The sequence below is a fragment of the Xenopus laevis genome, chromosome 5L (genome assembly GCF_017654675.1).
Source record: "Xenopus laevis strain J_2021 chromosome 5L, Xenopus_laevis_v10.1, whole genome shotgun sequence".
Classification (NCBI taxonomy): Eukaryota; Metazoa; Chordata; class Amphibia; order Anura; family Pipidae; genus Xenopus; species Xenopus laevis.
The window spans coordinates 134,496,600-134,523,676 of NC_054379.1; the positions used below are offsets into that span (position 1 = coordinate 134,496,600).

The window sequence follows — 27,077 nt, forward strand, 5'->3', positions numbered from 1 at the left end:
GTTTAACCCCCTATAATCGATGCATGGTCTCAGACCTCCGTCTTTTTTTTCAACAAAGAAAAATCCGGCACCAGCAGGAGAAGAAGAAGGGCGAATGAAGCCTCTTTGGAGATTCTCCTGAATGTAGGTCTTCATGGCGGCCGTCTCAGAGGGGGAGAGAGGATAGGTGCGACCCCGGGAGGCATGGAACCAGGAAGAAGTTCGATCGGACAGTCATAGGGTCGGTGAGGAGGAAGAGTCTCTGCAGAGCCCTTATTGAAGACATCGGTAAACTCTTGATAGGCAGATGGAAGGGAAAAATTGGAAGACACAGAAGACACTTTGATAAGAGGTACGGCAGGCAAACAGTTCTGAAGGCAATAGGAACTCCAGCGGGAGATTTGCATGGATGACCAGTCAATGACTGGGTTATGAGTGCACAGCCAGGGAAGCCCCAGAACGAGTGGAGTTGAAGGGCAGTCAATGAGTAGAAAGGCCAATCTCTCCAGATGCATGGTGCCCACTCTTAGAGAAAGTTCAGCGGTGGTTTGAGAGATAATGGCCGAAGACAGAGGGCGGTCATCAATAGCCAATACTCGCAGAGGAGAAGCCAAGGGTTGTAGGGGGACCGCATGACGAACAGCAAATCCTCTGTCCATAAAATTTCCAGCAGCACCAGAGTCCAGGAACGCTTGCACTGGGATCTTCTGGGAACCGAATTGGATCTGTGCCGGAAGAAGAAAGCGTTGAATAGAAGGTTGGGGAGGATAACAGACACCACCCAGATAGGTCTCCCCAAACCTACCTAGGTGCTGGCGTTTCCCGGCTTCACCGGACACTCATGGGCGAAGTGCGATTTACCCCCACAATACAGGCATAGACCAGCAGCCCTTCTCCGTAGCTTCTCCTGTTCAGAGAGACGAGCCCGTCCTATCTGCATGGGTTCCTCAGAAGATGGAGCAGAGGAAGCAGAAGCCGCAGGAGTAGGAGAGGGAGAAGCAGTAGCCGGGTTGAAGAGTAGGGGTCTCTGGAAGCGGGGAGCCAGTGTGGATTGGAACCGGGGATACTTCTTCGAACGCTCTCTGTTGAGCTCGACTTGAAATTCCCTCTGTCGGGTGTCAACCTTTACGGCCAGCGCCACCAGATCCTCCCACCGAGAAGGAATTTCCCGGGAGACCAGGTCGTTTTTGATACGCATGGCTAGGCCGTTGTAGAAGGCGGCATGGTATCCATCATTGTTCCAGGTGGTCTCCGCCACTAGTGTGCGGAACTCGATTGCGTACTCAGGAACAGAGCGAGTGCCTTGCTGGATCTGGAACAAGCGAGCCGAGGATGACATAGCTCGACCAGGGGCATCGAAAACGACCCGTAGTTCACGGATGAAGGCCCTGGCGTCGTCAATCAAAGGGTCCCTCTTCTCCCACAAAGGTGATGCCCACTCCAAAGCCTTCCCCTGCAGGCGAGCAATGATGTACCCCACTTTAGCCTGTTCGGATGCAAACTGACCTGGCAGCAGGGCGAACTGGATCTCGCACTGGTTGACGAAACCTCTGCATGCATCAGGGTCGCCGCTGTAGAGGGGAGGCGCAGGAATGCGAGGCTCCGAGGGTTGGAGTGGGCTTGCAGGAACGGCCACAGGGACCGGGGCCACAGGTGATAATGCCGACAGCTTGTCCAGGATAGCTTCTAGAGCCTGACCGAAGTGCGACTGCTGGGCTTCGTATGACTGCATGCGGGAAGCCAAACCGCGGATGGCGCCACCGACATCAGGTGGAGCTGGAGTCTCCTCCGAAGGGTCCATGGCCCAACTATACTGTAACGGGCCCGAAGGCACAGTAATAGTGTAGACCAAAGAGGAGACCAGACCAGGTTCGAGGTACAAGAGGGTTTTATCCAAAGAATCGTCAGAATACAGGCAAAAAGGTCAGACCAGGCAGAAGACAAGCGGAATCGTAAGACAGGCAGGAATCGGTACACAAGTAATCAATATAGTAAATAACACCCAGGAACACAGTAACAGGAACCTATAGTTGGGCAAGGAGTGGAAGGGGAAGTGAGTTTAAGTAGTCCCAGGGTTGGCGCCAATTTTTGACGCGCTTGCGTCAGACGCAGACGCCAGCGTCCCCACGCTGACGCCTTGACGCCGGCGCCCGATTCTGACGCCGGCGTCCGTTCCGTCGCCGACAACCAATCCCGGAATGGGAGGGAGGTGAGGTCATAGACCTGTGTCCAGCAAGAGCCATGTGGTGAGGTAGGCGGTCGCCATCTTGGACGCCATCTTGAGAAGCCGAGGTAGATTCCATTACAGCAGCACTATTAACTGCTTAATATTTTCACCTTCCACTTTTTCCTCTCTATTTCATGAACTTTTCATATGATAGAGTTAATGCAATGTACAGCACTACAGAGCCTAGAATCTCTCTCAGAAACCAATGGAAATGAACTTTCCACCATAAACCCTAAGCAATTTGCTGGATCTGTATCACTCTTCCCTCAAGTGGAAACTTTGACTTATGTGTGTGTATCAGTGCAGCCTTACACAGCAAAGTGTTGGCTCTGTTTCGAAACACCAGGATGTACTTAAATGCTCTCTGCACTTCTCACTGTATCATTTCTTGGAAAATGCATTAACCCTTCTAGTGTTTGTCTCATGGTGAAGAATAGAAAAATAAACAATAAGCATGTTTTACACATTTAACACCTTCACTAGATATCTGCTCCCTAATAAAACTAGGTTGAAAGGATGGTAGGTTTGTTCCCTGCATCGTACAGCATTCTCTCTCAAGTTATTCTTAATTCCATTTTGAAAGGATACTGTAGGCAGGAAGCCCAGGATGCAAAGCTGTGTCTGCCCATTTGTGCCCCGCTCTCAGTGCACATCCATGTGAGGCATTTATCATGCCCTGTACTGATCACCCACTGGGTCCCCGGAGAGTAGATGATTTCGGTCACCCGGTTCTGATGCGCTGCAGGAAGTAAGCATAGGTGTGTCTTTTTAAACTGGAGGAGGAGACAACGAGGTGATTGAAAAACATGACAGGGATTCATTACCTGGGTACGTCTTTATAAAATTCATTTTGTTGAAGTCTTCAGACATAAGGAATTCCTAAGGGGAGACAAGACAAGACAAGAAACCTTAAAGTGTTCATCTGACAATTACACCTTCCACTAGAGATACATACTACAGAAGGGTTCTTGTTGCACATTATCAAGCACCAGTAAGGTAAAATACTATGCTTATAACCGAATATGCACTTACCACTATAGCACCAGTATCTTGGCCCACAAAAATCTTCCTGCTCTCGTGATGGTACCTCAGAGCTGTGCAGGGAGCTGTAAAGCAAACATAGGAAGAGTGAGTCACACACATTAAATAACAGACTAAAGACACAAGGAATAACATATAATCCAGATGTTCTGATCAAGGGTTGACAGACAGAAGTAGAATTTACAAACAACAAGGAAATGGAAGAAAAGAAGTGGGTTAATTATATTATGCAGGGGTGAAAAGAGTATGGGTTAAATATAATTTGAGGAAGCATAAGAGGAAGAAGAGGAAGAAGAGGGAGTATATAAATATTTCCTTTTCCATCACCTGCATGCTGTCTGGAAGTACAGAGCATTTATATAAACCCAGAACTTAACCCTTTCCACTGTCAACACAAGACAGACTCAAAGAAAGGAAATGAAGTGAACTATAGTGGTGCTGAGCAACTCAGATAGATTTAGAAGGTGTGGGAGCCAACTACCCTTTGTGCCAATGGCATAGATATTAGGGTACACTTTACCCTAGCAACCAGGCAGTGGATAAATAAAAAATCAAATTGAAGAGTAAAGGATTCGTGCTGAACTCAAATCCAAATGAAGGCAGCCCTCAGTAGTGTAGAATCCACAGCTTTACACACACCAATCAGGAAATGCTTAAAAAAATAAATAAGGGAACTCCCATAGTGTATCACCAAGGGTATAATTATAAGGTCTCAAAATCCTGTTACCAATTAACGGGGAATATGAGTATAATATATCAGATAAGGGTCCACATAGGGGCTACCAAATAGCCAATCATAGCTCTTATTTGATTCCCCCTTCATGCTGGTGTTGCACCCCAACTCTTTGTACATTTGAATGTGACTCACAAGTACAAAAGGGTTTTGGGAGCCCTACTCTATGTGTATATAAAGTGCCTGTATTTTGAGAAATACTACATTTCTGGCTACATTACCTTGTTTGGCAGAAAGCTCCAGATTACGGAAGTCATTGTGTACTTACATGACATTGTGTGATAGATGCTTGGCCAGTACTGTCCGCTGTCTCTCTTGAGCCATACTCGCAGAGTCCTACCCGAGGAGGAAAGGGAACACATTGTGAGTTAGTATATAATAAAATACAAGTAAACGTATTGTGTGTGTAACCAAGTCATTTATGAGCCACGTGGGAAAATTAGTCTTTCAGTTTATTTAGGTACACTATCCAGAACTAGTCCAGAAGGGCAATAAATCAGAGATGCACCAAATCCACTATTTTGGATATGGCTGAACCCCTGAATTTGGTCGAATTGGCTGAATACCGAACAGAACCCTAATTTGCATATGCAAATCAGTGAGGGGGAGGGAGAAAGATTGATGCGATATTTCCTTGTTTTGTGATGAAAAGTTACATGATTTTAAAGGAGAAGGAAATCTACGGAGGCATTTTATTGCCAATAGATTAGCTGCATAAATACAAGCTAGAATGCTATATTTATTCTGTAGAATGTTCTACCATACCTTAGTAAAAGGCTCTAGAAGCTCTCTGTTTGTTTAGGCTAGCAGCTGCAGTATTAGCTTGGTGTGACATCACTTCCTGCCTGAGTCTCTCCCTGCTCACTTATAGCTCTGGGCTCAGATTACAGCAGAAAAGGGAGGGGGAGAGGAACAAACTGAGCATGCTCTTGCCCAGGGCAATGAGGTTTAAGCTGAAGGCAGGAAGTCTGAAACAGAAGCCCATGTGCACACAATAGAAGGAAAGAAATACAGTGTTAATTTTGACAGAGCAGCATTACTTTGATGGTTTACTGGCATATTTAGGTGGACCTTTCTGATAAGACTTCCTTAGTTTTAACCTTTCATTCTCCTTTAAGGATTCGGTTCGGTCAGAATCCGAATCCTGCTGAAAATGGACCAATCCTGGCCGAATACCGAAACGAATACTGGATTAGGTGCATCCCTACTGTAAATACAACATGACCATAAGCTCAACCATTAATACATACAGAGGGGACTCGGTAAGATAGGCCACAAGTCAGTGAACATCTCCCACTATAAACCTATGGGTAAATTATTTGCTGAACATTTTACATGGTTATAATGGCCATAGCTTATGGCAGGATTTATAATCAAATCATTTATAAAGCAAGAAAGTAGATTTTTTTTTTTCTTTCTTCAGTCTGTACTTTTGTACCATTTCCTTCAGTAATTTCCAGATTTAAGTGGGTGCGGAGGGGCTTTGATGGAAGCTGTGACATCATCTCAGACATTTCCATGCTACCTGATACTGGAGCAGCTCCCCTGATGTTTGCATGTACTCAGTTGACCCAGCTGGCAGAAAAACACAGGCTCGGTAGAAAGCCAAAGCAGGATTTTGGCAGCATTAACTAAAAGCAGAGACCATTAAACTATGATACCGGGCTACAAATAGGGACAGCTTATCAAATGTCTACACCAAAATGCATGTGCAACTGTATAGATATAAATCCATAAACAAAATATATGTACTCATCATTAATGCCACAAATAGAAGTGCAATACCAAAACAAGCACCTGATTACTGAGCTGCCAGACTGAAACAACAGATACAGGAACATTAAACCTTAAGGGGTAGTTCACCTTTAAGTTAACTTTGACCCCCACATGTAATAAAAGGCACTAAGTTTGCCCAGGAGCAGTAACCAGTAGCAACCAATAAGATGTTTGCTTTTAAACATGTGACCAGGAAATTCTACCTGCTGATTGGTTGCTATAGGTTACTGCCCCTGGGCAAACTTAGTGCCTTTAATTACATAACCCCTTTAGTATGTTATAGAAAGACCACTTCTAAGCAACTTTTTAGTTGGTCTTTATTATTTATTCTTTATTGTGTTTTCATTATTTGTCTTCTTCTTCTGACTTTCCAGCTTTCAAACGGGAGTCATTGACCCCATCTCAAAAACAAACGCTCTGTAAGGCTACAAATTTATTGTTGTAGCTACTTTTGATTACTCATCTTTCTATTCAGGTCTCTCCTATTCACATTCCAGACTCTTAATCAAATCAATGCATGGTTGCTAGGGTCATTAGAACCCCAGCAACCAAATTGCTGAAATTGCAAACTGGAGAGCTGCTGAATAAAAATGCGAAATAGTGAAAAGCCACAAATAATAACAAATAATAACAAATGAAAACAAATTGGAAATTTGCTCAGAATAGCAATCTCTTTGTTCTACTAAAAATGAACTCAAAAGTGAACAACCGCTTTAAGCTTCAATTTTGGGAAAATTGTGAAAAAAAACATGAAAAGCAATTGAAAAATTCTGGTGAAAAGTCTGAAAACAACTGAACTGAAAAAATAGTGTTTGGAAAGTGAACAAACCTTTTAAAAAGGGTTTTCAACTTAGTATGATGTAGAGAGTGATATTCGAGACAATTTGCAGTTGGTTTTCATCTTATGTTATTTGTGGTTTTTGAGTTATTTAGCAGCTCTCCAGTTTGCAGTATCAGCAATCTGGTTGCTAGGGTCTAACTTACCCTAGTAACCATGCATTGATTTGAATAAGAGACTGGAATATGACTAGGAGAGGGTCTGAATAAAAAGATGAGTAATACAAAGTAGCAATAACAATAATACATTTGTAGCCTTACAGTGCATTTGTTTTTAAGATGGGGTCAGTCATCCCTATTTGAAAGTTGGAAAGAGTCAGAAGAAGAAGGTGAATACTTAAAAATTATAAAAACGAAAAATGTAGACCAATTGAAAAGTTGCTTAGAACTGGCCATTTAAGAATATTAAAAATACCCCTTTAAGTAGGTCATGAGAAAATCCCAATGTTTTTCATGCCAGATTGAGAACGTATCCACAGTCAGCTTAAGTATTAAATGTGTTGCCTAGAAGATGTAATGCTTGAGCCATCTATGAAGTTCACATGCTTCACATTCAGATATGTAATACTGGTCATTAAAAGAACCAGAAGAGTTCTAAAATCATCATGGATTGAGGCTGTGTGTTAAACGGAGGTGCTGGCCAAAACATTTTGCTGCCATTTGGCTGTGGGCTTCATATGAACCCATCATTTTATCCTTATGATGATGCCATTGGGCCCCCACAGCTTTCCCACATTCTGGGAAATGTGATTTTTATTCCTGCCCTTAGGAATCCGTTGGTGGAAATGGTAAAGCAAATCAAATTCACACGGATCACGTTGCGTTAAGTTTTATACTTGCTATTAAATTAAAATGTAAGAGGTCTCTTTGAAGAACGACCAGGGGGCTAATCATGGGATAAAACAAAACAGCATGTGAGAGTGGCTGGAGGCTTTAAGCTTTTTCCTATCATGTATTCTCAACTACACAGCAGTTCCTTGTTCCCTTGGAAATGAATTAACAGGCCCTTTATATACAAGAAGCTCTGGCCACAGGGCACCACTTCCAGCATGTTGATGTGCATGACAACAGCAGCATTAGACTGGTCACATAAATCAGTGGCATGCGAAGCTGCAACCTATAAAGGGAACTGGAATCACTGTCACATCAATGCATTTGCACTTGTTTGGCACAAGATGCTAAGGAACATGTATAGGCACAAGCATCTTTATTAAACAGGTGGTTCACCTTTAAACGGGTGGTTTACCTTCAAGTTAAAGGAATCCTGTCATCGGAAAACATGTTGTTTTTTTTTTAAAACGCATCAGTTAATAATGCTACTCCAGCAGAATTCTGCACTGAAATCCATTTCTCAAAAGAGCAAACAGATTTTTTTATATTCAATTTTGAAATCTGACATGGGGCTAGACATTTTGTCAATTTCCCAGCTGCCCCTGGTCATGTGACTTGTGCCTGCACTTTAGGAGAGTAATGCTTTCTGGCAGGCTGCTGTTTTTCCTTCTCAATGTGTCTCAGTGGGACATGGGTTTTTACTATTGAGTGTTGTTCTTAGATCTACCAGGCAGCTGTTATCTTGTGTTAGGGAGCTGCTATCTGGTTACCTTCCCATTGTTCTTTTGTTTGGCTGCTGGTGGGGAAAAGGGAGGGGGTGATATCACTCTAACTTGCAGTACAGCAGTAAAGAGTGATTGAAGTTTATCAGAGCACAAGTCACATGACTTGGGCGGTTGGGAAATTGACAATATGTCTAGCCTCATGTCAGATTTAAAAATCTTATATAAAAAAAATCTGTTTGCTCTTTTGGGAAATGTATTTCAGTGCAGAAAATTTTTTTCTCATGACAGTATCCCTTTAACTTTTAGCATTTTATAGAATGGCCCATTCCAAGCAACCTTTCAATTGGTCTTATTATTGATAGTCTTCTAATTATTTAACTTTCTCTTCTGACTCTTTCCAGATTTCAAATGGGGGGGTCACTGACCCCATCTAAAAACAAATGTTTATAAAGCTACAAATGTCTTGTTATTGCTTATTTATATTACTCCTCTTTCTATTCAGACCCTCTTCTATTTATATTCCAGTCTCTTATTTAATTCAGCACATGGTTGCTAGGGTAATTTGGATCCTAGCAACCAATTTGCTGAAATTGCAAACTGGAAAGCTGCCGAATAAAACGTTTTTGAATTATTTGCCTTTTTCTTCTGAATCTTTCCAGCTTTCAAATGGGTGTCCCTGACCTCAACTTAAAACAGATGCTCTTTAATGCTACAAATGTATTGTTATTGCTACTTTTTATTACTCATCTTTCTATTCAGGGCTCTCCTATTCATATTCCAGTCTCTTATTCAAATCAATGCATGGTTGCTAGGGTAAATTGGACCCTAGTAACCAGATTGCTGGCATTGCAAACTGGAGAGCTGCTGAATAAAAAGTGATATATACTGCTGAATAAATAAATAAATAAAACAATTGCAAGTTGTCTCAGAATATCACTCACTACATCATACTAAAAGTTTAATGAAAGGTGAACAACCCCTGCAGATTTTAGCTCTTTACATCTGTATTTGTGATCTGTATTTGTGATCATGAATAAGACTTGAGGGCTAATTTAGAATCGCAAGGGCAGTTCCATTCATGCAAAATTCCCCTCAGTCAGTTGCCCATAAAACCTCATTCAGGTACTACGTCAAAATGCTCCCCTTGCACATCCGCATAGTTGCACTTGCAGCCTCTGCCTGCCTCCTACTCTGAATCAAGTTGCTGTCCTATTGATGAAGAGGAACCCTGGAGCTACTGCCAACTCTGGACCTAAAAGATATGTGATGAAGTTCAAATGCAAATTTTTTTTTTTTTTAACTAATCGGCTGCAATTGTGTCAGGTGCAGCTCTCCCTGGTGGGCACAACAGTGCTGAACATTTATGGGGAAAATGCTGCATTAACGAGAAAAAAAAAAAAAAACATTGCCAATTTCACGTGAAATGACACTGCTCGCTCCACTAGCATTCTTAAATAAGCCTTTAAAGGGGAAGGAAACCTAGTCGGCGCAAAAACCCTCCCCCCCTCCCGTGTGTTGCCCACCCTCCCTCCTCCCCCCTGGCCTACCCATCCCGCTGGGCAAATACCCCTAACTTGTTACATACCCTTCTGCGCAGGTCCAGTCCAGGGAGTTCACAGATTACATCTTCTTCCTGCTTTGAACGGCGTTTTGGCACATGCGCAGTAGGAGCATTTCGCCGGTACGCATCTACTGCGCATGCACCAAAAGTCACAAAGTACTTTTGGTGCATGCGTAGTAGATCGTACCGGTGAAGAAGATCGCGAGGAAGAAGTTGTCGTCTGTGAACTCCCTGGACTGGACCTGCGCAGAAGGTTAAGTAACAAGTTAGGGGCATTTGCCCAGCGGGACGGGTAGGCCAGGGGCGAGGAGGGAGGGTGGGCAACACACGGGAAGGGGGGAGGGTTTTTGCGCCGACTAGGTTTCCTTCCCCTTTAAGGGTAAGGGCACTCAATAAGATTCGGGGAGATTTAGTCGCCAACTGACAAATCGCCTTTCCTTGGGCAAATAATCTCCCAGAAAAGTCTTTCCACCGGCTAGAATCTCAACTGCCAGCTGGGTGGCACGTAGAGCACTTAGTTTTCCGAAGTCGCCCGAAGAAGAAGCGATTTATGATGAGAAACACAGAAAAGCCCTATAAAGCAAACTGGTCTGTATACTAGCCCTTTAATGGAATGTTCCTCTTATCCTTCAGTGCAGCGTTTGTCACATTCTTTATATAATTCTACAATTACTCTCTGATATTTTATTGTATTATTGTGTACCAACCCATCCCTCTCCACTAAATCCTAATGTATCATAACTTTTCAGCTGGGATACTATTGTGTCATCGATACAGAAAACTTTTATAACTGCAGCCCACCCCCAGTGCTTACTAGATGCTGTGCAAACACAAGAAATAGAACCATGATTTCTCTCAGAAATGGCAGTACCATTATTTTAAAGGGCAAGTATAGGCCTGAATAAATATAGAGATAAATAGAAAGTATAACCTATACAGCTTGCTGGCTGTATAGAAATACATGTTTCTGTCTCCGAGTCAGTGTGTACTGATTGAGGAAAGAGAATGAATTGAGCACATTTCATAATAAGGCTATTGCACAGTTGCTGTTGCACTGGGTCATTTTCCTGAAGACATGCCTCACTGCAGCTGACAGTTTAGAAACATGTGTGGCATAATCACCCAGTGGGACATTACCCTTCTACTATGTCATCTTCCTGCTTTGTTCTGGCCAGCATTATGTATTGTCGCTAACTTCCTGACTGCTAACAAAGACTTGTTATTATTGTGTTGTTATACAAGCCACCCCTCTCTTATTATTATTATTACACAGCTGTGTACAAGCTCAGTTTCTGACTTACTAGAATGCTACTTTGTTATATGCACCTTCATGACACCTGTGCTCTCTCCCTTGCAATGTAATGCTCAGAGCTGTGGAGTTGGAAGCAATTTTGGGTATCTGGAGCCGGAGTTGCCAAAAATGTTCCGACTTAACTTAAAATACAAGCACTGAAAATAACCAGATTTAAGAGCTTCTATGAAGGAGGATATGGCAGAAGTATTTCTGTTTCTAAGAACAATAGTTTAGTTCATTTTGGATTGTATTTAACAGCTATTCTACAGCTATATGTCAGGTTCAATTTATATATAAGTTGTTTAAGGTTTTCCAATGGTTTTTGGTTTATGTAGTTTAACTTTGATTGGTTCAAAATTACAAAAGGATGTGGTTTATATTTTTGAGATTTGGCAGTGATAAAATGCCTTGTATGTTGTGTACTTAACTTATATCAACATGGAAAATACATTAGCATATTAAAGGAAGAGTAACACCAAAAATGAAAGTGTTTTAAAGTAACATATAATTTATGGTTAGCATGCACTGATAAAGCTGTATGTTTGCTTCAGAAACACTTCTATAGTTTATATAAAGAAGTTATTGTGTAGCCATGGGGGCCGTTTTACCAGTACATTTTATTTGAATTACTTTGATACACTTTCAGTTTTTGGTGTTACTGTAAGAGGAGTTGGAGGTTTGATAAACTGAGGAGTCACAGTTGAAGGATTTATGTACTGACTCCACAGGCCTGGTAATGTTGTTAGGTGTCCTGTACTTTTCCTTGTCACTGTAATGCTGCTGGGTACCTATGCCCTGCCCTTCTGTTACTGTAATGCTGCTGGTACCTGAGCCCTGTTCCACTGGTAGTGTAATGTTGCTGGTACCTAAATCATGTCCTACTGGTACTGTAATGCTGCTGGTACGTGAACCCTGTCCCAGTATTACTGTAATGCTGCTGGGTACCTATGTCACGTCCCAGTATTACTGTAATGCTGCCAATACCTGAGCCCTGTCCCAGTATTACTGTAATGCTGCTAATACCTGAGCCCTGCCCCAGTATTACTGTAATGCTGCTGATACCTGAGCCCTGTCCCAGCATTACTGTAATGCCGCTGGGTACCTATGTCACGTGACGTCCCAGTATTACTGTAATGCTGCTGGTACCTGAGCCCTGTCCCAGTATTACTGTAATGCTGCTGGGTACCTATGTCATGTCCCAGTATTACTGTAATGCTGCTGGTACCTGAGTCCTGTTCCAGTATTACTGTAATGCTGCTGATACCTGAGAACTGTCACAGTATTACTGTAATGCTGCTGATACCCGAGAGCTGTCCCAGTATTACTGTAATGCTGCTGATACCTAAGCCCTGTCCCAGTATTACTGTAATGCTGCTGATACCTAAGCCCTGTCCCAGTATTACTGTAATGCTGCTGATACCTAAGCTCTGTCCCAGTATTACTGTAATGCTGCTGATACCTAAGCCCTGTCCCAGTATTACTGTAATGCTGCTGGGTAACTATGTCACGTCCCAGTATTACTATAATGCTGCTGATACCTGAGCCCTGCCCCAGTATTACTGTAATGCTGCTGGGTACCTATGTCACGTGACGTCCCAGTATTACTGTAATGCTGCTGATACCTGAGCACTGTCCCAGTATTACTGTAATGCTGCTGATACCTGAGCACTGTCCCAGTATTACTGTAATGCTGCTGATACCTGAGCACTGTCCCAGTATTACTGTAATGCTGCTGGGTACCTATGTCACGTGACGTCCCAGTATTACTGTAATGCTGCTGATACCTGAGCACTGTCCCAGTATTACTGTAATGCTGCTGATAGCTGAGCACTGTCCCAGTATTACTGTAATGCTGCTGGGTACCTATGTCATGTCCCAGTATTACTGTAATGCTGCTGATACCTGAGCCCTGTCCCATGAGTATAAAGCTGCTGGGTATGAAGGGCCTGTCCGTGCTGCTCGGTACAGTACATATTGCTGCTGGTTTACATGTTGTACAATCACATTAGTGCCCGGCGTCGATGCATTTGTTAATAACAATATAGAACCCCCTATTAGTCCTCCATGGTCGGAGTAAAAATCCAACAACAAGCGCAAAGCTTACGATTTCCCCTAATTGCAGTTACCTGTCCTCGCTGGCCGTGATAACTCCATCCTCCCGAGGAATCAAACTCGCCGCAGCCACCTGTTCCCTGTGCCCGGGAATCTTAGTAAGGAGAACGGGACCGCGCGGAGACCGGGAACGGATCTCCGCTGCCATCTCTGATCATGTGACTCAAGCAAGAGCCTGGCCGTAACTCTTGTGATAGCTGCGCATTTGCATACGAGCCCTTTCACCGTAATGTAGCGAATAGCGTGCCGCAGAAACGAGCTGGCGAGGTTGTGTGAGGTTGAAAGGATGACGACGAGTGAATCCAGACCTGCAAAGTATGACACAATGTTGCTGCTTATTTGACTGAAAAGGACAAAAATATCTGAAAGCGGAACTGCAGATTTGGTCCTATCTGTCAGTGCTGTCGTTAGCGTTGGCGGGGCCTAAGTGTACGGAACGCATTTTAGGACAACCTGCAGCGAAATACATGTCCTTGTTATACTCCCCTCAGAATGTCTCACAAGTCACATAAACTCCACCAATGTATTTCAGGATTCAAGTCCTTGGCTCAGACCCCTCTAATTCCTTCTTGGTTGTGTAGACAAAAAAAAAACAAACCTTATGTGTGGACATTTGTAAAAACAGTGTGCTCAGGATAGAATAAACACAAAATTGTGTTATTACTAACTTTGTGCATGAAACAGACTGTTGTGTGAGCCAGCCTCAAAAATAGTGAGCGCAGTTTAGAGGGAACAGGGTTGCCAGGTTGCCTTTTTTCCAGTCAAATTGGGCTACTAATTTAAAGTCCAGGCCGGTTTTGAAAGAACAAACTAGCCGAGGTACGGATTTGGGCTACTTTTTGGGCCTTTGGTTGGTTTGTACTTTGGAAACCAGCCAAAGTTTTTTCTTGCCCTAATGTACCAAGCCTGCGTCTTCCAATGCATGTTGGGTAATGTTGTTTTTGTTTAACAATTTGACAACTGGCAAGTTTAATGGAAGACTACAATACCCAGCATGCAATGGAACTGACTTGTGTAGAAGATGGGAGTTACCAGATTTTGGGCTCTGAAGCCCAGTCTCCAGTCCCTCTTCAGCATTCTTAACGTTTTCCAGTGACTTTCCTCAATTTCAGACAATTTGGGGACAAAAATCAGCTGGCCACCAAAATATCTAGAGGTTGACCTGTTATACCTGTCACGATCGCCGCCCGGAGCAGGCCCAGGAGCTCCGGGCAGCGCGTCTTTCCCTGCCGGCGTCGCATCCAAAATGGCGGCGCCCATGGCCGCCACGTGGGTAGCGGCGCCGGCACGATGACGTCAGCGCGTCGACGTCGGCGCAAGGACGCCGATGACGTCAGAATGGCGCCAAATTCAAATATAAAAGCCTTACCAAGACGCCAGAATGGCGCCCAAGTATAGGATTACTTTCCCTAAGCATATCCTGGGTTCCCTGTGTGCCTTATTGCCTTATCCTGTTCCTGCCTTGTATCCTGACCCCTTGCCTGGACTTTTGGACTTTGCTAATATTCTGCCTGCCTTAGAACTCTTGCCTGGACTTTGACCTTGATTCTGCTTAACCCTTTGGATACCGCGACCTTGCTCCCTCAAGAGGGCTTCCTCCTTGATCCTGACAACCTCCCTGGAGGGAGCTCCTGGCTCCCTGACATTATACTTGGGCCATGGATCCCACTGAGGAAGCTCAGCCAGATTTCGGCAGGGCCTTTCGAGGTCTGCATACCCGCATGGAGGCGTACGAAGCTCGGCAAAATTACGTTGGACGCACACTGGAGTCGATCTTGGAAAAATTATCCATGCTCACGCCGACAACGCCCACGCTAGCTGCTGCTGATATGGCTACACAATCCTCCACTTCTGGTCCGCGAATTCCTGCACCGCCTCTCTACAGTGGCGACCCTCAAGCCTGTCGTGGTTTTGTGAACCAGTGCCAGATTCGGTTTGCCCTGCAACCTGCGGAATTTAACTCTGAACGAGCAAAGGTTGGTTTCGTAATTACTCGTCTGGCGGGGAAAGCACTCGAGTGGGCATCTCCGCACTGGGAGAAGGAGTCTCCCTTAATTGACGATTCCAAAGCCTTCCTTCATGAATTCCGGACGGTGTTCGATGCTCCCGGTCGGGTGGCGACCGCTGCTTCTCGTCTGTTCCAAATCCGCCAAGGAAATCGCAGTGTAGCGGAATATGCCATTGAGTTCCGTACCCTCGCTGCAGAGACTTGCTGGAACAATGATGCCTATCATGCTGCCTTCTACAATGGACTCTCTATCCGCCTCAAGGATGACCTGGTCTCCCGTGAATTACCCACACAGGTTGAAGACCTCATTGCTTTGTCGGTCAAGGTGGACACTCGTCAGAGAGAACATCAAGCTGATAGGGACAGAGTCAAGAAATTTCAACCCATGTTGGCTCCTCGCTTTCAAAGACCTCTGTTACCTCCTACCTCCCAGCAGCCTTCTGTTATTCCTCCGGAGGAACCTATGCAAATCGGAAGAGCTCGTCTCTCTGAACAGGAGAAACTCCGGAGACGTACGGCTGGACTTTGTCTCTACTGTGGGGGTCAATCTCACTTTGCCAACTCCTGTCCTGTGAAGCCTCTGAGTTCCCCTCTTCAAGGTAACCTTGCAAAGACTCATGTAGGGGGTGTTACTCCCAAGTCACAAGAGAACTCTCATAGGTTTCTTCTGCCTTTACAGATTCGTCTGCCATCTAAGACCATTGTTGGCTCAGCTTTTATTGATTCTGGGGCTGCTGGTAATTTCATGGACGCTCTCTTTGCCAAGCATATGAATGTTCCCCTGTTTCCATTGACTACCCCTCTCCGTGTCACTGCTATTGACGACAGACCCCTGGAGGCTGAATTCATCTCCATGACGACTGGGGAATTGCCTGTGCAGGTTGGGACGCTGCATAAAGAAAGACTTTCGTTCCTAATTATTTCCTGCCCATCCGTTCCAGTTGTGTTGGGGCTCCCTTGGCTGCGTCTGCATAATCCCTCCATTGATTGGTCCGCTGGACAGATTTCTCGTTGGAGCCCATTTTGTCAGCAGCACTGCCTTCCTGCTGAACCCCTCCAGAGGTTGAATATCTCTTTGTCGGATCTAAAGACTTTACCCTCCTTTTACAAGGACTTCGCTGATATATTCTGTAAGAAGTCTGCAGAATTCCTTCCTCCACATCGACTATACGATTGTCCTGTCGATCTCCTGCCTGGAACCATGCCCCCTAGAGGTCGTACTTATCCTCTCTCTCCAGCGGAGACCACTGCCATGAAGCAGTATATCCAAGAAAATCTCCAGCGGGGGTTTATTCGCCCTTCTACCTCTCCTGCCGGGGCTGGATTCTTCTTCGTGGAAAAGAAGGATGGAGGCCTACGTCCTTGCATCGACTACCGGGGTCTTAATAAAATTACGGTTAAGAACCGGTATCCCTTACCCTTGATTGCCGAACTCTTTGACCAACTGAAAGGGGCTAAAATCTTCACTAAGTTGGATCTCCGTGGGGCGTATAACCTTATCCGCATCCGGGAAGGTGACGAATGGAAGACAGCATTCAACACTCGGGATGGGCATTATGAGTACCTCGTAATGCCCTTTGGTCTCTGCAATGCCCCCGCTGTCTTTCAAGAATTCGTGAACGACATTTTCCGGGATCTCTTGGGAAAGTTTGTGGTCGTGTACCTTGATGACATCCTGATTTTCTCCAAGGACCTTACAAGCTATCGTTCCCAGGTGAAGGAAGTACTCTCTCGTTTGAGGAAGAACTCTCTCTTTGCCAACTGGAGAAATGTGTGTTTGAAGTGTCCAAGATCCCTTTTCTGGGCTATATCATCTCCCCAGAGGGTTTCGAGATGGATCCTGTGAAAGTGTCTGCAATCCAAGAGTGGCCCCTACCGCTGAGCACCAAGGCAATCCAGAGATTCATTGGTTTTGCCAATTACTACCGGCAATTCATTAAGGGATTCTCTTCTCGTATTGCTCCTATCCTGGCCCTCATCCGAAAAGGGGGTAAACCCAGCTCATGGCCCCCGCCTGCTATTGAAGCTTTTCAATCCTTGAAGGATGCCTTCACTTCTGCTTCGGTTCTCCGCCATCCTGATCCAGAGTTACCTTTCTTCATCGAGGTGGATGCTTCTGAAGTTGGAGCCGGAGCTATCTTGTCCCAAAGACATCCCTCTGATGGGAAGCTGCATCCATGTGGGTATTTCTCTAAGAAGTTCTCTCTTGCGGAGCAAAATTATGATGTAGGAAATCGAGAACTCCTGGCGGTTAAGCTTGCCTTAGAAGAGTGGCGTCACCTCCTTGAAGGTTCCTTGATCCCAGTCACGATCTACACAGATCATAAGAATCTTGAATTCATCCAATCTCTCAAGAGGCTGAATCCCAGACAAGCAAGGTGGTCTCTCTTCTTCTCTCGATTTAACTTCGTCTTGACTTTTCGCCCTGGCTCCAAGAATCGGAAGGCCGATGCTCTGTCTCGAAGTTTCACTCCGGTGGATCGTACTCCTGAAAGACTAGAGCCTATTATTCCTCCTGTCAAGATCATCGCTTCCTTGTACCCTCAATTCGCTGACCAAATCCTGGCTGGTCAATCTTCTGCTCCTCCTGATACTCCCATTGGAATGGCTTTTGTACCTCCTGAACTTCGGCTACCTATCCTGCAACAGACTCATAGTTCCAAACAAGCTGGACATCCTGGTCCTGTTAAAACTCTTGAACTTTTACGTCGTCTAGTTTGGTGGCCGACAATCCGTAAAGATGTCAAAGACTTTGTTTCTGCCTGTACCGTTTGTGCCACTTCCAAGTCCAGTCATTCTCGCCCCAGTGGGTTACTACAACCGTTGCCGGTTCCCTCTCGTCCTTGGACGCACTTGGCTATGGACTTCATTGTTGAACTTCCTCCCTCCAGTGGGAACACTGTGATCTGGGTTGTCATTGACCGCTTCAGTAAGATGGCCCACTTCATCCCTCTACGGAAGCTTCCGTCTGCAGTGGAGTTGTCACAGTTGTTCATCCAGTTCATTTTTCGCCTGCATGGCTTCCCGGCTGAGATCGTTTCTGACAGAGGGTCTCAATTCACCGCAAAGTTCTGGCGTTCCCTGTGCAAAGATCTGGGTATTAGTCTTCAGTTCTCCTCAGCTTATCATCCCCAGACAAATGGAGCGGCTGAGCGAGTGAACCAAGCCTTGGAACAGTTCTTGAGAAACCACGTTTCCCTTTGTCAAGATGATTGGTCTGACCTCCTCCCGTGGGCGGAATTTGCTCATAACAATGCCTGCCACACTTCCACTGGAAGGTCCCCATTTATGTCAGTGTATGGTCAACATCCTCAAGCCGTCCCACAAGACTTTGTGTTGTCTGATGTTCCGGCCGCTGATGATCATGCAGCCCACATGTCTGCTGTTTGGGCTGCAACCAAGTCAAACCTGGAGAAGAGTGCTCTGGTTCATAAGACGTTTGCAGATCGTAGACGTAGACCCTCTCCTCCCTACAAGGTTGGTGATAAAGTTTGGTTGTCTTCCAGGAACATTCGGTTGAAGGTACCATCTCCTAAGTTGGGTCCGAGGTTCGTAGGTCCATTCTCCATCTCGGAGGTGATCAACCCTGTGGCTGTCAGACTTCAGCTTCCCCCTGAGATGCGTATTCCCAACGTGTTTCATGTCTCCTTGGTGAAACCCGCTACCTCCAACCGCTTTTCTGTTGTCCAGCCTCCCCCTCCTACTATCCCTGTGGATGGTCAACAAGAATATGAGGTGGAGAAGATCCTTGACTCCAGAATCTCCACGGGCTCTTTTCAGTACCTCATCAAGTGGAAAGGTTTTGGACCTGAAGAATGCTCCTGGGAAGGACGCTCTGATGTCCATGCTCCTCGTCTGGTGAGGGAGTTCCACTCCAAATTTCCCCAGAAGCCAAGTCCTGGTGGTCCGGAGGCCCCCTGTGAGGGGGGGGGTACTGTCACGATCGCCGCCCGTAGCAGGCCCAGGAGCTCCGGGCGGCGCGTCTTTCCCTGCCGGCGTCGCATCCAAAATGGCGGCGCCCATGGCCGCCACGTGGGTAGCGGCGCTGGCGCGATGACGTCAGCGCGTCGACGTCGGCGCAAGGACGCCGATGACGTCAGAATGGCGCCAAATTCAAATATAAAAGCCTTACCAAGACGCCAGAATGGCGCCCAAGTATAGGATTACTTTCCCTAAGCATATCCTGGGTTCCCTGTGTGCCTTATTGCCTTATCCTGTTCCTGCCTTGTATCCTGACCCCTTGCCTAGACTTTTGGACTTTGCTAATATTCTGCCTGCCTTAGAACTCTTGCCTGGACTTTGACCTTGATTCTGCTTAACCCTTTGGATACCGCGACCTTGCTCCCTCAAGAGGGCTTCCTCCTTGATCCTGACAACCTCCCTGGAGGGAGCTCCTGGCTCCCTGACAATACCAATATTTATTGATATGAATTGGGGCCTTATGGGGCCCCTATAGCTCCTGGTAATTTTTACCGGCCAGATAGAGGGGGCTCTGTAGTTTTGCCCCTGGCTTGGTTGCCACCTGGCGAGTATTTTACCGGCCTGGTCGGTAAAAATTATGACTGATTCCAATGTTATTAATAGGAAAGAAAGATACATAAATATGAAGGCCGGTATTTTTTTCCAGAAAAGGTGGCAACCCTAGCCCCTGGTGACAGGCTAATCTGTTGCATTTTGCTTCGTGGCAAAATTTATGAAACTTTGAGAATTTTACAAAAACATATTTTATTTTTTAGAATTTTTTTCACTGCACATACTGTGCTATTTTTGGGCTACTTTTGAAGTGCCTCTTGGCTACTTTTGAAGTGCCTCTTGGCTAGTTTTGGGCGTACTTTGGCTGGTTTTGAAAATGAGACCTGGCAACCCTGGAGGGAACATTTCTCATGATAACGATATAAATTAGACATCACTGTACCCTACAGCACCACAGATTTTACAGTTCCGGCAATTGTTTGGCAACCACCAGCACCTCAAGATTAAAGAGGCCAACAGTTAAATGGATGAAACCGGCCATACAAGCACAGATGTGACACTGTGTGGATTGGCCCACTTGTGGTAAACTCAAGGTAACCCCAGTTATGGGACCAGTGCAGTAATTACTGTGTATCTGGAAGTATTGCCTATACACTAAGTGACTGGCTGGCACTCCATCATGTGTCACTAATTCAGTATTGATCTGCCATCCCCCTTTCATGCTGGGAGGACTAGAAATCACACAGCTTGCTGTCCCCTGCTAGATAGTAGCCTAATTGATGTAGTTGAGACCTGAAAAGCCCAGAACTCACTGTTTTTCTTATCTGACTAATTTGTTCTCCCTACCCTACAAAAAAAATCATTTTGAGACAGGTCCAACTGGCATTCTGTAGCATACAATAGTTTAAAAGACTATGGCTGTATGTTGGTGGTGCTCTATCCAGAAACCTTGCTGCTTGACTTGGTTCCCTTACTGGCATTCTAGATATTGTGGCAAATCCAGAGGTGCTGCTATAACCTGCCATTGACAGACACTTTGCAGTGGAAATCACAGCATCTAGACTTAAAGAATCTTTACAGCAATGGCGTCGATTTTGACACATCAGCTGCAATTGCGCAAGGTGCAACAGTGGATCTCTAGGAAAAAACACTGTGGCAAAAAAATTTGGTGATTACACTCAAAATTACACTTTGCTCACTGCAGTTGCAGTTATAAATTACCTCTTTAAAGTGTCTGAAATGCCAGGACACATGCATGACCTTACATAAGGAGCAGGAACACAAGGGGGTCTCTGGTTCAGCGAGTGTGACTAATGAGGCCCCACCATAGTGCTAAATTGGTTGAGCCCTCCCCCCAAGAAGCATCAGTTATTAGCCCGCCAGTCAGTGGCGCCACTTTGGCAGTGCAGAATATGCATCAATAAAAAAAATTGCCCTGCACACCTCCCTGATAAGCCACACCCATTGTGCCAAAATCTTGCCCTTCCACAAGCCCCACCCTTATATCAATCCATGATTCACATCACTGTATCACTTTGGGCCCCGTCTGCCATGGGGTCTCTGACTGGCATATACCATGTACCCCCTCTGATGACATATGGATGCTGCTTGCAAATATTCATAGAACTTAGCTTATGATTACTGCATACTTTGCAAACTCTTTTTCTCGTTCACCTGTTGCACAGCAGTCAAGCCCCTAAATTGAGTTGCCCAATGCCCATACATGCTGAGATTTGGCAAGGCAGATTGGCTAATTTTCACCATACTGACCGACCATGCAGGAATGTATGCCAAGTAGGTGTGCCTTTCGGAAGAAAATCCTCTGATCGTGTTGTTTTGCCTATGATCTGATCAATTTTAAAATGTGATCTGGCAATGCAATCCTATTCCTTGGGTCCCCCATATGGGGGTCAGCTGTAGCGCAATCCCCCTGCTGTGTAGGGAAGCAAGTTCTCATGCATTTCTTGCTGCTTACTGTGTTAGAAGGTGCCTTGTTTCCTACCAACTGTCTCCTACTACACTGCTTTTCTGTGGCTAGTCCCAGCCAACTGTATTGAAGTATTCAAAATTACAAGGTTCAGGACCTTTGTGGGTCAGATTGCATCATTATCATGGCATGCTGTTGCTTGGGGAATAATGGAAAGTATTCAAGACCTAGATAATGCTGATATTATCGTGCATAGGAAAAAAAAGGGAATAATCACTCAAGCAGTGGAAGAAGATTTCTGAAGCTGATTTATTCTGTCTGTAGCCCTCTAGCTGTTGCTCAGATACAATAATGGAATAAAAGGGTTGATAAAAACCTGTAGACTCCAGACGGGTTTGGTTGCTTCTATGCCCATGCATAGGACCCTTCCAACAGCCTTCCAGACAGATATCTGACAGTCAGATATCTGCTATTTATTTGAAAAAGAGACTGGAATATAAATTGAAGAAGGCCTGAATAGAAAGATAAGTAATAAAAATTGGCAATAACAATACATGGGTAGCCTTACAGAGCATTTGATTTTTAGATGGTGTCAATGACCCCCAAACTAAAAAAAATAAATAATGAAGACCAATTTAAAAGTTGCCTAGAATTGGCCATTCTACAATATGCTAAAAGTTAACTTAAAGGTGAACCACTCCTTTAATGTCCCAGGGGCATTATGGCTTTTTAGTAAAGCTGGTAATACAGGGAGCTGCCAATTAACAGATATCTGGGCGATAATTGAATATCTATCAAGAAGGTTTGAAAAATGTTTCCCACTGAAGGCAACTCAACCATGCTGGTTCGATGCTAAATCCGGAACATATAAAGTGGAATCTGTCAGAGAATTGCAGCATGTGTGTTGGTTACAGCAGAAAAACAAAAGTTAGGAAGAAATAAGTAATTAAATATATAAACAATAATAAACCACAAGTGAAATAGAATTATAAAACATCCAGCACAGATGAGTGGAATCGGTTAGTTAGTTGATGACATTCCTCTGGTGCTGCTGCAAAATGTATCAGTAGCAGGGCTGGACCTAGGGGTAGAATCAGGGGCGTAACTACAGAGGAAGCAGACCCTGCGCCTGCAGGGGGGCCCAGGAGGTATAAGGGGCCCCATGAGGCCCTAATTAATAAACCATAACAATAGATATTGGTAAAACAGGGCAACCTCTCAATATGTTGGGGGCCCTAAAATTAATTTGCTGTGGGGCCCAGTAACATCTAGTTAGGCCACTGGGTAGAATTAGAGGAGGCTCCAGCCTAGAGCACAATGGTGTTGGAGAGGGGGCTATGCATGTGCCTCTTCTGCCCACCCCTAGGCTGAGCTCTCGGTGGGTGTTCAGCCAGCTTGGTCGCCTCTGGACTGGCGAAGGTCCACCAACCACTCCTTACTGGAGGTAATGTCCCATCCTGAACCCACCCCACTTGCAAGTCTCCTGCATCACTAGTCCCCATCCTGACTTACTGAGCTGTTAGTGGGTAACATCAGTGGAAGTAAAATTAAGGTTTAAATTCAGTCTGAGGAAAACTGTCAAAAAATGATAATTGCTGGTGTAAGATCTAAAAACACGTGATCTGAAAAAAAGTGTTTGGAAGGTGAACTACCCCTGCTAAGTGCTATGCATTCAGGACTGGAGGCTTTTTTAGACATTCCCCAAACGTATCTCCTCCCCAATGCTGGTAATAATTTAAAGCAGGGATCCCCAATCTTTTGATCCCATGAGCAACATTCAGAAGTAAAAGGTTTTGAAGAGCAACATAAGCGTGAAAAATGTTGTTAGGGTGCCAAATAAGTGCTGTGATTGGTCATTTGGTAGCCCCTATGTGGATTGTCAATCTACATTGAGGCTCTGTTTGGCAGTATACTTGATTTTTATACAAAACTATAACTTGCCTACAAGCCTTGAATTCATAATCAATCAGCTGCTTTTAGGTCACTGGGAGCAACATCCAAGGGATTGGAGAATAAAGGAAGATTCAGCTGCCTGTTATCAGATATCTGATTGCTGTGGTTATTACACCAGCTATTTGCTTAATAGCATTATTATCTGTTATGAGTAGCACGGTGGCTCCACATAGCACTAGACATAGGCCTTTAGGATCAGCAAATAAGTATCAATTCCTGACACACACTTGCTAGATGGGACTCATTTTGTACTTGTGGGTTACACATGGGATTTGAGTTCATTTTGTGCACAAATTATTCTTAATATTGTTTTACATTTAGTGCAGGGAATGGACTAAATTGATTTTGCTGTCATGTGATAAACAGTCTGTTTAGGGTGTGGTTGCATATGAAGCATTCTCTTGAAATCATAATTGGCAAAACCACTAGAGAAGGAGAGTGTTGCATATATTGCACTGCCCTACAACACATTAGGGATAATCCGTGGCCATTTTTTCACTTCAGATGCTGCCCCCACATTCTAAAATTGCCAGTGATGTAAAGCAGGGAGGGGACATGCAGGGGGGCAAAGATCTGGGTCACCCACCCACCCCTACATGTCTGCTACCTTATGCATCATTCAGAGCTGGCCTGGGCCTCCTGACACCGCAGGAGAGCTGCACACAGGGTTGCCACCCGGCCGGTAAAAATGATGGTTGATCCCAATGTTATTAATAGGGGAAAAAGATAAATATATAGGAAGGCCGGTATTTTTTTCCAGAAAAGGTGGCAACCCTAGCTGCACAGCGGAGTTGCCACCATCTTGAACTGCTTGATATCATTTTCCTAGCAATCTCAAACAAGAAGCATGAACAGTTGAAGCTAATCTGGACCTGACCTGAACTGTGAATGCACCTGATACCCAAAGAATTGTCAGAGATTCTGCAGAAAGCAGGCTGGTATCAGTGAAGCTGAATCATATATCCTGCTTAGTTCTGACATAGTTTAGGTGCTTTAAGTGACCCCATGTGAAGAAAGTCCACCTATATTATATGTGCACCTAGCACCCTTGATTATTAAATATGCATATAAATAAACACAAATGGGGGGGCACGAGAACTGGAGCCCAGTCCAACCCTGATGGCATGTGCCACCACACAGGGTGCTATATGGAATTAGTGGCGGAACTACCAGGGGAGCAGGGGGTGCGAGCGGGCTAGGGCCCGCACCCCCTCAGGGCCCCCCGGCAGTCCGTTCGCCGCTGAAAATGCCGGCAAATGTGGCCGTACGGAGGGGGCGGGGCCCGGCTGCACGTCACGCACCAGGGCCCTCCCCCCTCTAGGATCGCCACTGTATGGAATGAGGGGTGCCAGTCTGATAATGATCCATCTATGTAAAGATGTACAATACAGACATAAAAGTAAACATTATTATTAAACCCTAAATATACACTGAATGGTAAGCTACTATACTTTTACAATATGTACACTGTTTTTTGTGGCAGGGTTTCCATTGCAGGATGTTGTAAGTGGAACTGTCTCCCCTTAGGCCTGCCTGCCCTGTGTTCATTAAGGTATGGTGCAAAAAATATTTAAGTACCTTGAGTGATATATTGCAAAGTATATTTCTAGAGTTCTTTTGGAACTTTTGGAGCATCATGGTTCACCATGGCACTAAAAACACATAAACAAACTGTCTTTGTTGACACTGGCACTGTTAGTGTTAGGCAAGGCTTGCTGTGGTATGCTCACTATACACTCACTATACACTCCTATGAGTGGCAACAGGCTAGGATTTCATTTTAACCTAAGTATTCCATTTAAACAAATGCCATCACTCCTTGTCAGTCACGGTGGTTTTGGGAGCTGTAGTTCATAATTCACTTGCGAGCCACAAGCATGACATTCCTGATTTATACTGTGTGTGACACAAGTCTGGCAGACATTTGCAAATACAGATTAACTGTTACTTCCCTTATAAAGGAGGGCACTTACAAATGAAGGGGTCTGGCATTTTCTGTTTGCCATGTATGGTTATCCAGTACTGAGCAGCAATAAATTCTTTCTGTGCATAATAGGCCATTGCTTCCTCGGAAAACTGCTGATGGCACACATAGCAGCAAGATATACACAAAGCAATAAAGGAATCAAAACACAGCAGGGCAGTAAAGGCTAAAAATAATCTGCTGTTTTGAAGAAGGCCTTGATGTCACAGAATTGTGTACTTCAAAGATCTAAGACTTGGTGGATTTCCAAAATGTCAAAAAGATACAAGGGCCCCACTTGAACATAATTATATCCACACAGCAACCTTCATCAGGTTCAATGGTACATCACTAGCACCATAATATATATACAATTTTCTTAACTGAATGGGGTTTAACATGCAAGTGACTGCAGATAAATTAGTGGGAGCATAATTGCGGTAGTCGGCAGAAATGACCCCTTATGTGTATAATGTATACATAATAATCTTGGGGCAAGGGGCAGGCAGCAGTCCTGTCAGGGGTTCAGGCCCAGCTTCTGTGAAAGGGCTGTGCTAATGCTAAAAGGCAAAGTTTGGGTGGAATGAGACATAACCAGGGAATGTATCCTGACAGCAATCATATGTATGTTCTCCAGTTAGAATGTGAATACAATCTGAGATGCCTTCTATGTAAAGGGGAATTATAATAAGGGTACAATGTTACTCAACACGTTGCACACAAGTGCCTTGTACTCCATGGAAATAGGATGCACAGGTATGGGACCTGTTATCCAGAATGCTCGGGTCCTGGGGTTTTCCAGATAACGTATCTTTCCGCAATTCAGATCTTCATACCTTAAGTCTACTAGAAAATCATTTAAACATTAAATAAGCCCACTGAACTGGTTTTGCTTCCAATAGGGATTAATTATATCTTAGTTTGGATCAAGGTACTGTGTTATTATTACAGAAAAAAAGGAAATCATTTTTAAAAATTTGGATTATTTGATTAAAATAGCGTCTATGGGAGACCGCCTTTCTGTAATTTGGAACTTTCCAGATAACGGGTTTCCGGATATTTCCATATTCCACTGTATCAAGCCTGATTGCCTACTACTGCAGCTTGATTTCATAGTTTTTTTTTATTCTCTAGAATAAATGGTAAAATATAATACATCAACTTCTTCAACACCCTTACAAATCCCAAACATTCCAGAACATCACCGTACAAGTTCCAATCTGCTCATATGCCCATGCTCACTATACATTATGTAGAAATCATATATTTATGTGTCAAATTGTAACTCCACCAGTTAAACATCAGACATCAAGTCAGGATTCAGTTTGGCATTCAGCTGACTTGCAGCATGTTTGACTTTTAGAGATTTTACAAATGATGATTCACTATGTACATATTTATATATAGTTTATACATTTGCATTGTTTAATAGTAGCAGTATGACAGCTTGTGCTGCACACCACACAATAAATGCTATCCATATTGTGTACCTTATTTAGAGTACTAAAACTGTAAGCCTCTTATACATTTCCGTTTGTCGTTATCCAATTAGGGCATTTCGTATTTAGGATTTGTTATGCTAACTATGGGCATCCGGGGGGGGGGGAGAAGAAGTGTCCTTCTCTAGTTTTCCCTGA

The 27,077-nt window shown here is 44.5% G+C and overlaps 1 protein-coding gene across 1 annotated transcript in view; it reads right to left on the minus strand.

Moving 5' to 3' along the window:
- The window catches only part of LOC108717085 (WD repeat and FYVE domain-containing protein 1-like), a 29,454-nt gene extending 15,913 nt beyond the window's left edge, over positions 1–13,541 (minus strand). The window contains exons 1-5 of the mRNA XM_018263842.2: positions 13,131–13,541; positions 4,249–4,316; positions 3,239–3,312; positions 3,031–3,085; positions 2,795–2,945 (exon numbers count right to left, since the gene is read on the minus strand). Coding sequence (XP_018119331.1) covers positions 2,795–2,945; positions 3,031–3,085; positions 3,239–3,312; positions 4,249–4,316; positions 13,131–13,264 — 482 coding nt within the window. The 5' untranslated portion in view covers positions 13,265–13,541. The remainder of the gene's footprint in view (positions 1–2,794; positions 2,946–3,030; positions 3,086–3,238; positions 3,313–4,248; positions 4,317–13,130) is intronic.
- Positions 13,542–27,077: the final 13,536 nt, after the last annotated feature.